Source organism: Salvia miltiorrhiza, chromosome 6 (assembly GCF_028751815.1).
Source record: "Salvia miltiorrhiza cultivar Shanhuang (shh) chromosome 6, IMPLAD_Smil_shh, whole genome shotgun sequence".
Taxonomy (NCBI): Eukaryota; Viridiplantae; Streptophyta; class Magnoliopsida; order Lamiales; family Lamiaceae; genus Salvia; species Salvia miltiorrhiza.
The window spans coordinates 36,775,507-36,788,010 of record NC_080392.1 but is presented as its reverse complement, the minus strand read 5'-3'; the positions used below and the strand labels follow the sequence as shown (position 1 = coordinate 36,788,010).

At 39.8% G+C, this 12,504-nt stretch overlaps 1 protein-coding gene across 4 annotated transcripts; it reads left to right on the top strand.

The window, feature by feature from the left end:
- The first annotated feature begins 204 nt into the window (after positions 1–204).
- Positions 205–3,950, top strand: LOC130989357 (cysteine-rich receptor-like protein kinase 42). 4 transcript variants are annotated; one of them, XM_057913317.1, is made up of 6 exons: positions 209–1,170; positions 1,752–1,865; positions 2,057–2,407; positions 2,480–2,714; positions 2,802–2,946; positions 3,025–3,950. In XM_057913317.1, the coding sequence occupies exons 1-6, from the start codon at positions 429–431 to the stop codon at positions 3,400–3,402; spliced, it is 1,965 nt and encodes a 654-aa protein (XP_057769300.1). In that variant the 5' UTR covers positions 209–428; the 3' UTR covers positions 3,403–3,950. The 4 variants fall into 4 exon arrangements, with proteins under 4 accessions (XP_057769297.1, XP_057769298.1, XP_057769299.1 ...); XM_057913315.1 differs by having other exon boundaries at positions 206–1,170; positions 2,802–3,950; XM_057913316.1 differs by having other exon boundaries at positions 207–1,170; positions 2,057–2,714.
- Positions 3,951–12,504: the final 8,554 nt, after the last annotated feature.

Genomic DNA, 12,504 nt, shown 5'->3' with positions numbered 1-12,504 from the left:
TGAAATGTGGATTAGTGTTAAAAATCGAATAAGTGTTAAAATTCGTGTATTTTAAGAAAAAAAAATTAAAATTTATATTAAAATTCAAAATTGAAGAAAAATTGATATATCTAAACAGTAATAAGAACCCTTTAAAATCAAATGTGAACTTATTTGGTACTATAAATGATCTAAAATGACACATATACACAATAATAAATTATGTAAAAATGACTACACCTTTTTCTAATGAATGCGTTTCATCACAGTGCGAAAACGCAACTCCTCTTTGTTGTCCCTACAACTACCCTTCACTGCATCTGCACTAATTCTTCTTCAACACAATCATCAAACCCATCAACTAAATCAAAATCAAAATCAAACTCTCTCTCTACAACTTCTTCAACTCCCAACGCAATTCCGCGAAATCCACGAGATTTGCTGATTACATGCATTTACTAGCATGGATTACCGCTCTAATCTTCGTCGCCATCAATTTCCTCCCATTTTCCCTCTCCGACCCGCGAATTTCCGAGGCCCGCTTCTTGTGCAGCCTGGAGCGGCCGCCGGCGAACGCCAGCGCCTCCTACATCCCGCTCTTCGTGAGCGGGATGGAGGTCCTCTCGCAGCGAGTCACAGCAAACGAGTGGGGCAGCTACGCCGTGAACTCGACCAACACATCGATATACACCCTGGCGCAGTGCCACGCCGACCTCTCGCGCGACGACTGCCTCCAGTGCTACGCCGCCAGCCGCACGCGCCTCCCGCGCTGCCTCCCCGCCGCCGGCGGACGGATCTTCCTCGACGGCTGCTTCCTGCGCTACGACAGCTACGCCTTCTTCAACGAGAGCGTCGATCCTGATTCCGACGCGGTGAACTGCAACTCCACGGCGCCGAATTCCACGCTGCCGGAGGCGGAGTTCAGGAGGAGGGTGGTGGAGGTGATCGATAACGTCACGGCCGGCGCCGGGAGGTTCGCCGCGGTCGGGATCGGCGGCGCGTTCGGATTGGCGGAGTGCTGGAACACCGTGGGCGCGGAGGGGTGTAAGGCGTGTTTGGCGAAGGCGAATTCGGAGATTAGGCGGTGTTTGCCTAGCAGCGAAGGCCGCGCGTTGAATGCTGGTTGCTATCTGCGCTATTCTACGCAGAAATTCTTCTCCAATCAGTCTGATGCATCAAATCGTGATTCCGGTGAGTTGTTTTCAGCCAAAAATATTAATCGAATAATTCTCAGATGGCACCGGTGTTTTTCCACCATTTTTATGCTTCAAATCGAGCTCAATATTAAGATGATTATGGAGCTCAATACTCGTGAAGTTTGATCTAATTTTTGTAATAATAACACCACCTTCAATTTACAGCAAAATACAAATTGAAAAGTGATTTATTACCGAACAAATTTATAAATCGTATAGCCTCATTTTATTTCTCTTATTATGTTGGAAGACGAGTATGGAGTTTTCTGTGTGTTTTAAATTCTTAATGCTGTTTGAGTTTCTAGTTTGTCTTCCACTGTTCATTTGGCTTTCTATTATTGGTATTGATTAGTACTATGTCAACTATTTTTTTGGCTGATTATAGTTTACACTTCTATCTTGTTTTGATCAATTGTTCATTGTATCTTGTTCATGTTTGGCGGCTTCGAAAAGGTTAATTCCTTGACTTCTAGTATTGTAGAGTGATTTTTTTATTTTTTTTTAATTAATTCATGAGAAATGTCTGATCCATTGCATTCAAACAGTTGGTCAATTTTTGATTCTGGAAAACTTCAGGTGTTTCTAGAAGAGGAGTGATCGTCGCCATTGCTTTCTCTGTGGTTGCTTTCTGTATGCTCTGCCTCTTTGGTGGTCACGCCGCTTATCGAAGATGGAACCGACGTAAACAAGGTATTTTACACGATGTAGTTAGTTAGAGGCGTTTACTTTTGAAGATTATCCTAAATAAATTTTAAAAAATAGTATAGGCTAATGGTGAGATTAGAGAAATCGTAGTAATGAGGATATAAAATACTCAAATTGTGTATATTATCAATTGGATGGAAGAGTTGATATATTTGATTTCTACTAACAAAATGCAGAGCGTTATAATCTGGGCAAGATTTCGTATTCGTACAACAAGTCGAGCTTGAACTACAAATACGAAACCCTGGAGAAGGCGACCGACTATTTTGATCCGTCGAGGAAACTAGGGCAGGGAGGGGCGGGCTCGGTGTACAGAGGGACCCTCCCGGACGGGAAGACTGTGGCAGTGAAGCGGCTTTTCTTCAGCACGAGGCAGTGGGTCGACGAGTTCTTCAACGAGGTGAACCTCATCAGCGGAATCGAGCACAAGAATCTCGTGAAGCTTCTTGGCTGCAGCATTGAAGGCCCCGAAAGCCTCCTGGTTTATGAATATGTGCCTAACCAGAGCCTTGAAGTCTGCCTCTTCGGTGTGTTTTTCGTCTCTCTTTTTGTAGTCGTTGTTCTTCGGACTCATGAATTTCTCGTCTCCCTCGCTGCAGATAAGAATCGGGCGAAGATCTTGAACTGGAAGGAGAGGTACAACGTTGTGGTTGGGACGGCTGAGGGGATCGCGTTCCTTCACGGAGGCACCGAGTTCAGGATCATCCACAGAGACATCAAGAGCAGCAATGTTCTTCTTGATGAGAATCTTGATGCTAAGATTGCTGATTTTGGTCTTGCTCGGAATTTCGCAGCCGATAAAACTCATCTCAGCACAGGAATTGCAGGCACATTGTGAGGAAAATCATCTTAATTCTGCAAATTAGATACGTTTCTGATCGGTTCAAGAGTAACCCTAACGGCAATTTTGTCGATTTGCAGAGGATACATGGCACCCGAGTACATAGTGAAAGGGCAGCTCACGGAGAAAGCCGACGTTTACAGCTACGGCGTTCTGGTTCTCGAAATCGTGTGTGGGAGGAAGAACAACGCCTTCGTCGAGGACTCGGGATCTCTTCTACAAACAGTAATATCCCCTCCCGTCGTGATCATCTTTATAACGTTGTTTCATTTGGTTCATTTTCATAAACATCGATTCGTTCAGGTCTGGAAGCTCTTCAAGACGGATAGACTGGCGGAATCAGTCGATCCTTCTCTGGAGGGCGACTTCCCGCCAACGGAAGCTTCAAAGGTCTTGAAAATCGGGCTCCTCTGCGCTCAGGCATCCATGGCTCAACGACCATCAATGGCGGATGTCGTGAGAATGCTGACGGACGAAAACTGCGAGATCCCGGAACCAAAGCAACCGCCGTTCTTGAACACTAGCGCCCTCTCGGGCAGCACGACTAGATCATCCTACAGCAACAGTTTCACGTCGAACCCGATGACGCGGCCGGAAACATCCTACCCCACCACGGAATCCTTCAGCATTCAGAGCTCAGAAGGGCGGCAATCAACAAGTGAAGAGACCAGGTTAAAATAGAAGAGTCCTTTGCATGATTAAATTTGGCTTCATTTTGCCTAAGAGTTGTACCATGGGTGGTGAAAGTGAAAGTGAAAGTGAAAGTGAAAGTACAAGAGTTCAAAGCTTGTACGAAACATGTATGCAGATTTTGTAGAGTTTTTTAAGTTTAGAGAAAAGAAAAGAATATAAGATTTTGTAGAGTTTTTTAAGTTTAGAGAAAAGAAAAGAATATAGGTGAAATTTGTGTAGCAGTTGAAATGTCATTTTCTTGGGAGGTAGAGTTGAATTTTCCATGTAGATTAGAGAGATTGGTTGTCAAAGTTTAATAGTAAATATAGGGTAGGAAATGTGGGCGGTTGCCTGGACCCCATTTTTCTCTTCATGTCCTCATTTTGCGTCGAGGAGGCCTTGTCCAAGCGGCAAAGTTGAGGCACTAAAAACTCTCTCTTCTAAGAATTCATTGATTTACGTCCCACCGACGACATATGAATTGTATTTTATTTGAATATTGAGTTATAATTTGTTTGAATATTTAATTTAATTTGTAATAATATGATTGTTCTTAATTCATTAGTATAATACTTTCTTCGTCCCATAAAAACATATCTACCCCATTTATAGTAATAATTCTTTCACTTTATACCTTAATAATGTGGAACCCTTTGAGTGATATAAAATTTTTCTTTTTAAAGTTCTTCTTCCTTATTCTTTATTTTCTACAAAAGAAAACGCCGCCCCATTTTTATTCCCCCTTCACTCCAAGAAGGAACAATATTATGACATTAAAAATATAGGAATTTTTTTTATCCATCCTTTTCTAATTACCACAAATTTTGAAATTATATACTACACAAGTTTTAGTTGATGAAATGGACGAATCAATGTCGATGTCTTTGACATCATTTTGTTAATTGGTTCAAGATCGAAATAACTTCATTAAGACTTGAAATAATCTTTCGATCACATTGCTGCCCGTTCGAGCCAATTTTTAAATTTCACCAACTATAGAAAGCCGACTTTTGTTACCATTTTTAAAATAGACACGAGATATCTCAATCCAGATAAATTTGATAAAACTCAAAACCATCCATTTAAATAGGGCTATAAGCAAATCAAATCGCTCACAAGTCACAAATTATTTAAAACTCGGCTCGAAAAAAATTTGTTTAGGAAAACTCGACAAATAAACAAACTAAGCTTGAGCTTAAAGGTATTCTACTCGTTAACTCATGAACAAGTTCGTTAAACAAATCAACTTGAAAATATAAATTATTCGCTAAGCGCAACTTATATTTATATACTAGTATAAATTAATATTAATTGTATTAAATCTCTAATTAGTTCTTTTTATTATAAGAAAATAATTTATATTTAAATATAAATATAAATTTAAAAAATTCATTTAGACTTGATTAAGTTCGTGAACCCCGAGTATTCGATAAATAAAGTTTAAATTCGACTCGATAATAAACAAATCAAACCTGAGTATAGCAATATCTAACCCAGCTCGATTCGATTCCACTCCTAATTAAGTTTAAGCCAAATTTTGATTTTTGTGAACTATAGAGAGGTAAAGCTCCTTTATTACCATCTTTAATTAGAGAGGAAACATCTCAATCTAAATAATCACCTTATAATCAGTTCGTCCCTAAATTTAAAGATTATGAAGTACTATAAAAGATTCTTTTATTTTTAAAGTACAGATGAGATATCTCAATCACATTTTTGTCACCATCAAAAGCTAATTCTCTATTAATATTTTCCAACTCTCAACTGCAAACTATTGGAGTTTTAAGACAAATGCCGCTCTAATTAATGGCATCACCACTCATCTCAGATAAGAAAGTAACGTTAATCTGATCTGAGAGAAGATCAAAGGAAGACAAATTTCGAGTAATAACCTAAATTATTTCTATTGCAGAATTAATTAAGCCTAACAAAATTATGAATTTCAAATTCTTTCCCAAATAAGATAGGAAGCTCGATTACACATGTAAAAGGGAGAAGCCAAAAGCGGCAGAACTGTACAACACTCATTGCATGTGGTGCAACCAAGAGTTATTGGGGTTGGCATATGGGCCTCGATAATTGAGGTTGGCACCAAGGGGACCATACAAATTATTATTATTATTATTATTATTATTATTATTATTATTATTATTATTATTATTATTAATTTGCATGTAATATCACGAACTTTGTTCAGAATCCATTTTCTTTATGAGCTTTAGAAAATTCAAATTATATCAAATACTTTGATATATGTTCAAATTGCCCATGATTTAATTCTTGATTATTCAAAAATATTCCCTATTAAATATGGAATATTCAAAATTGACTCATTCACAAAATAAATTACACAACAACCCCACCTTTTGAATTTTTTCAATTTTTTATTTTTATCAAAATACCCTAATGAATTTTTTTTAATTATAAAACATACATCTACGCTCTCACCTAAAATGGTATCAGAGTGTGTTTTTATTGAGGAATTATATTATATTTAATTTATTTTATAATTAACCTATGTGGGAGGAGACTCCATTTAAAAATTATGGATCCGGACACTTGTCCGAGATGTATTATATACAAAAATTCTCTCCAACATTTGGAGAGATAAACCACTCATCTACTAGATGAGCTCAAATGGAACAATCGAGCCCTCGTAACGAATATTCGTCGAGGGGAAGATGGGAATAATATTCGTGATATCATCACGAGTATTAGATCTTATCATGACCACATATTGGAAATCGCCGAGACCAGAGCGGCGGTTGAACAAGCCAGAGCTGACATCCATCCGTCTCACGACTAATGAAACAGAAGGACAAGGCTAGTACCGCTTACCGGACGTACCAGCATCAAGCCAGATTCTTTCGAAAAAATTGAATTACGGGAGATTCAAAAGACGGTGGAATTTTATGGCAACAAGCTATATGACATTCCCATGGAGATGAGCCAGATATCAACCAAGCAAGAGGAAATCCTGACTCTCTTGCGTGATATCAAGAAGAGGGTGGAGGAGATCGAAAGGCGAAAACCATGTTCAAGAAGAATTCGGGAAAATACATGGTCCAAAGATCCAACCTATCCCTTACCACTCGATGCAAATGATAAAAAATTGCATGAGGCGTCAGCCCGATTCTTAAAAGGGAAAAATCATGAATAACCTGGAAAGAATCAAGCTGGATGATCTACAAGAGTTAGCCGATCTTATGCTAATCTCAAGATGAATCAAGGAGATCCCGCGCCAAAGATCGAAGTGCCACCACAAGAAAATCCACCACGTGAGGTACCACCACCGGTGGAGTCAGCAAGTTGGGGTCCCCAGAACTATGAGCATTCATATGGTCCTAGTTCCAGAAGAATGAGACCAAGACCAAAGACGCAGGATAATCCCGTTGGGAAGGTTATATTGGAACCAATCCACCCATATGGATTGATTCTAAATCTTGACGGAGCAAGATTCCAAGATTGGGAGACACTCATTGATGAATGGGCATCCTCAATGAAAGTTGTCATTACGTCAATTGAGTATAACAAGGAAGAATTCATCAGAATATTTGAGGCAAGTTTTTTCGGAATGGCGAAGCAATACTAGGAAAACACATTTATCCAACACAAGAATGAATTGTTTAAAAATGAATCTTCCCTAGAGATCGTCATGATTGCGACAATAGCAATCAATGATCACTTCCTTGGAAAAAGGATTTTACGATGAAGCAGGAGAGGAGAAGCGAATGAAATATTGCGAAGCATTCTTGAGCCTAAAACTGGTTGTTTTAGAGCCCAAAGCATTGGACAAATTTCTACGCCTCTGCGCTCTCATATTTTAATGCAGGGCACGTAGATGAAAAATTCGCCATGGAACTCTTCTTTCTGAAGTTTCCAAGTCCATGGAGAGAAATGTTCATCCGTGAATACAAGTCACCAAGGGCATACCCCATCGACAGTATTGGAAGAATGATGTCTTATGTCCACCGAAAGCTGTCAAAATGGTGCCAGCAAGCTGTGATCCAAAAGAATCTCAAGAAATTAAGACGGATCCACCAATGAACTCCTTTGATATGTGACAACATTGACCTTCCAATAGAAATCGAAGGGAAGTCCCTTATCAAAGAAAGAAGAACAGGTTCCAGCCCTACGTCAAAGAACCAAGAGCAAGGCGAGGTTCGTGGAAACCTAAAACCATGTGGTCCAAGCAAAAGGCCCGTTCCTACAAGTCAGGCCATAGGAGTGGACCATCAAGAAGCCGATTTCCATCTAAAAAACGAACTCCGGTGATAAAAACTTTGAGGCAAACTCAAGCTAAAACAAATAAAAGTTTCAAGGATTGCAACTGTTGGACGTGCGGTGCAAAGGGGCATATATCAACCAATTGCCCTGACAATGAGAAAAGAGGGATGAGGAGATTCGAATCCACACCGGATATCGAAGATGCCATCTACAACCAAGAACTGATACCAGTATATCAGTTTGAAGATATATCCTCTTATGAGAGTATATACGAACAAGAAAAATCTTCAGTTCTGAAGATTCAGACATGTCCGATGGATAATCTGGTGACGAGTCAGACTGAAGGAAGAAGTTATCCACATCCAATGTGAAGATCAGGAGGGATATTCTAGCCATTCCCAGATCCCACAGCAGAAGATGGTGGATAAAATTAGGAACAAAAATCTGAGTATACAATTATACCAGGGATTCTCAAGAGGAAGAATAGATCAAGCTATGCAAAGTTTGATACCATTTAGAAGGAAGCATCATGTACATTTCGGTATTATAAGCCGGGAGATGTCGCTTCCAATCGAGTTAACGGGTAATCAAGTGGAAATCCAATTGGTTACGACCAAAGATGTGCGAGGAGACCTCGCGAAGATGAAGCCGCACCAACGATGAAGCGGATTCATATTGGAGCAATCCAATTGGTAATCAAATCCGCACTTTCAAAAGGAATTGATTTACCAATTGATATTGCAATATGCAATAAGAGGATTACAAATTCTTGAGATGCAGTTCTGGGAGCGTTCTCAGGAAATCTCTACGCTAAGTAAATTATAACCGAATTGAACCCACAGATCACTTATAATATCCAAGACACAGACTTCAGCAGAGCCCTGACACTCTATCAGGACTACAAAAGGAATGAGCTATTGAAGGGAGGGAATAGGCCATACTCAATTACATATCAAGTATCGTATGCCCTATCCAATTCCCATCATACGGATTTATTTATGGGAAAAAAATTCATCGAAATATCAGAAATATTCAAGGAAGTGGCCAAGGCTATTAGCCCTGAGCAAGTCGAGATCCCAAGAATCAGGGAGATCGATATCCAGGTCAGAGACAAACAGGTGCTGGAGCACAAACAAAGTCTCAGAATGGGAGTAGCAAGGTTATCGTTCCAAGGAGAAAGGCTAATGTCTAGACCTTTGGAAATGAGTTTCTCTCATAACTACGAGAGAAAAACAATCTAGGAAGCACCATTCCAGGGTATAAGAGTGAAATCAAACTTAAATGCTTCGAAGGATGGAGAGGTGTTGCCACAAGATTTGATACAACTGAAAGGGAGATCCAGAAAGCAACCGATATTTCAGAACTTTGGAGGTTGGAGGCTTTGAGATCGAAATCGAAGGCAAGGCTGGACAAGAAGTTGGCGTCCTAATACTTGGATGAAATTTTCTTGACAAATATTTACCATGGTCAAGGAAAGAAGGAGGAATGGAAGTCACAATCGGCAGGAAAACATTGTTGGTCGAATGAAAAGTCCATTCTCAATTTACATCTCTATTGGGATGTTATACGAGAAATTTAAGGCATAATATTTTGCTGCCTACATCGATTCAGGTGCAGGAATCTGCACAGCAAAATGAGGGGTCTTCCCAACAGACGTTGAAGAAGAACTACCTCGAATTGCGGGAAGGGATTTTTTCAAGAAGATTTTGCTTCTATCAAAAAGAGTAAAATAGACGAAAATATTGATTGGAGAAGTGGGATAAACACCTTGGTACAAGGTCAAGACTCCACCAATCTATTTCCATGATATGGGGGCAGATATATTGCTGAGAAATAATTTTTTGCAAACCTTCAAGAGGTTTACACAGGACAATGAAGCCAGAAGGCTTGTGTTCACAACCAATTGTAACCACAAAATCATTGTGCAAAGACTCGAATGAGCATTCAATCAAGCCATGCCAGTCAATTTTCGCAGCAAGCTTGGTGATAATGAAGGTAAACTTTGGCGTCCACAAATGAAGGATCAACGAAGGTTCAGAGATGTTCTGCTCAAATGCAGAATAAAGGAGTTTCCAGATCTCTCTGAAGAAGAAACTCAAATCCTTAAAGTCTCCTTAATATCACACAAAGATATTAGGGAAGAAGAACGGGTGTCCATAGCCGACGTCAAAAGGAGAATCTAGAAATGTTATCATGAGGATCATTTGGCATGGTGGGACAAGAACCAACTTAAAGCAACCTTGAAGGTTAAAACCGGCAAGGAGCATGAGTTTGTGCGATTCAGACCAATCCTGATGAACACTCAAGATCAGTAGGATAAGAGAAGCATAATCAAGGAACATCTTGATTTGGGATTGATCGAGCCAGGAAACTCGCCTTATAGTAGTCCCAGATTTCTGGTAAGAAATCATGGTGAGATCAAAAGTGGTAAACCTAGATTGGTTATTAACTACAAATGAATTAATAACATTCTAGAGTTTGATGGGTATTTCATCCCAAGCCGAGAACACCTTATCAATTGCATAAGAAGTGCTAAGGTATTCTCAAAGTTTGATTGCAAGTCAGGTTTTTACCAGATTCGCATGAAAGAAGGGAGTAAGAAGTTCATAGCCTTCTCAACCCTTACTAAAGAAAGATGTTCCATTCATCTGAAAAGAGGAACATCGTGACGGTATGAAGAAATTGAAAGAGATTTGCAAAAATCTCCAAAAGCTTTCAATACCACAAGATGAGGACGATCTAGTTCTTTACACAGATGCGAGTAATTTCTGGTGGGCAGCCGTCCTTACCAAGATTACCCCTTATGGAGAAGAACCGTGCAGATTCTGCAGTGGTCTCTTTTTCGACAGTGAAGCAGTGTGATGGCACATCAATGAGAAAGAATTTTATGCAGTCAGAAAAGCGTTTAAAAAATAGCCGCTATTTCTACTTGCTATGAAATTTGTTTTGAAAGTTGATAACACTAATTAGGGCTATCAAATCTATCGAGCCGGCCCGGCCCAACCCAGTGGGCCTATGCAATTTTTTGGACCAGGTTGGGCCGGCCCAAAATTTCAGCGAGCCTCAGAATTTGAAGCCCAACCCAGCCCTACATGGGCCACCGGGCGGGTCGGGCCAAAACGGGCCAAAAATTGATAATTAAAATTAAATTTAAAGAAAAAAAGTTAAAGACAAATGTTGACTATCATTTAATAAAGAAAGCAAAAAATATTGCATTACATAATACATATCATTGCCAACTTGCCACCAATGAAATCAAGAATCAAGACATAAAAACGTTGGCATTACATAACATATCACTGCCAAGTGCCAACTAACAGTCACCATCACCCACTTCTCATAGATATCATAGCATATTCATCACAATTCAATAAAACAAAATTCATAGCATATTCATCACCATTCACCAAGGTCAACTAGGAAATCATAGCATATTCATCACAATTCAACAAAACAAAAAAAATATAAGTTTTTACTTAGTTTCAAAATAAAATTCATCACAAATCCACAAATCCAGTGCTTGAATCTTCCTTTGACACTTGCATTTCCTCCACCTCCACCTCCTCTTGCATTTCTAAAAGTAAAAAAAAGAAGTTAGTATTATTAAGGAGTAGTAGGCATTGAAATTGAAAAATTAAATGAATATATTATTATTACCCGATGTTGTAACTTCTTTGAAACCATGTAACCAATTGCGAGTACACATGAGAGCTTGAACAGGGTTGGGAAGCATACAATTTCTGTACTTTTGCAAGATACAACCACCAATGCTAAATGTAGATTTCAAAGCAACCATGGTGATTGGAATGCTCAAAATATCTCTAGCCATCCTTGCAAGTCGGGGTATCAATTAGCATTCACTTTCCAAAGCCATAAAATCAGAAGGAAAATTAGAATCTGTTCAAGCATTGGAAAGCAAAATTCAAAGAGAGAATGAGATAGAGATAGAGAGCAAACCTGGGTGTGGGTTGGCTGACCACAGCTGGAGCGGTGGCGCGCTGGCGGAACGGCGGTGGCGTAGCGCCGGTGGTCGGAGTTCCGGTGCTCTGGCCGGAGGAGAAGAAGGGTGGCGGCGGCTGGGTGTTCGATTTTGGAATGGGAGGTAGTAGGGTTTTACTTTTTTTGTTCATCTTTAAGCTTAATTAATAGATAACTAAATTAGAAATAATTTAATAATGATTAGTATTACTGATTAGGATAATATATTGAATTTTTAAGCCTCTTAATGACGGGCCGATTTAATCCCAAAAGCCCGGCGAGCTTTTTGGCCCGCGGGCCACGTGACCCGACGGGCCGCATGGGTCGGGCCAAGGAGGCCCGGTTTTCTTTGGGCCTTGAAAATCTTAGCCCAGCCCGGCCAAAACTACGGGCGGGCCAGGCTATTTTCGGCCCATTTTGACAGCCCTAACACTAATGTTAAAGCTTTCTTAACCAAGAAAATTGAATCTAAACCTGAAAAGTCTAGATTACTAAGATGACAAGTTGAATGTCAATATTATGATTTTGATATTGTCATTTTGAAATTTGATGATAATGTTCTTGCAGTAACAAGAGATGGAGCCAACTGAGGTTGACGCCATCATAACAAATCAAAGGTAACTTAGGAGAACATGGAGATGCTACAACAGGAATGGCAAGAGTGTGTCTACATGCCAAACAAGCATGAAAGATACAATCGGCTGATGAAGCCAAAGTGTCTGACCGCATAAGAGAATGCCTCAAGAAGATGATAAATCTTCATGATGCAACAACAGGACCGCTCCTACGCGGAATCAAGGAACCCTTGATTAAAGCAGGTACCGACCGGATTACCGGTAGCAGGGGATTCAAGTACCCCTAGCACAGGTCATGAGGCTAAGGTTTCAAAATTGGATCCTCAAGGAA

What these genes read in the sequence shown, in the direction of transcription:
- LOC130989357 (XM_057913314.1), top strand. Translation starts at nt 429, where the DNA reads ATGCATTTACTAGCATGGATTACCGCTCTAATCTTCGTCGCCATCAAT. An exon ending in ATGGAACCGACGTAAACAAG is followed by an intron (nt 1,866 to 2,056) that starts GTATTTTACACG and finishes AACAAAATGCAG; the next exon opens with AGCGTTATAATCTGGGCAAG. An exon ending in ACAGGAATTGCAGGCACATT is followed by an intron (nt 2,715 to 2,801) that starts GTGAGGAAAATC and finishes GTCGATTTGCAG; the next exon opens with AGGATACATGGCACCCGAGT.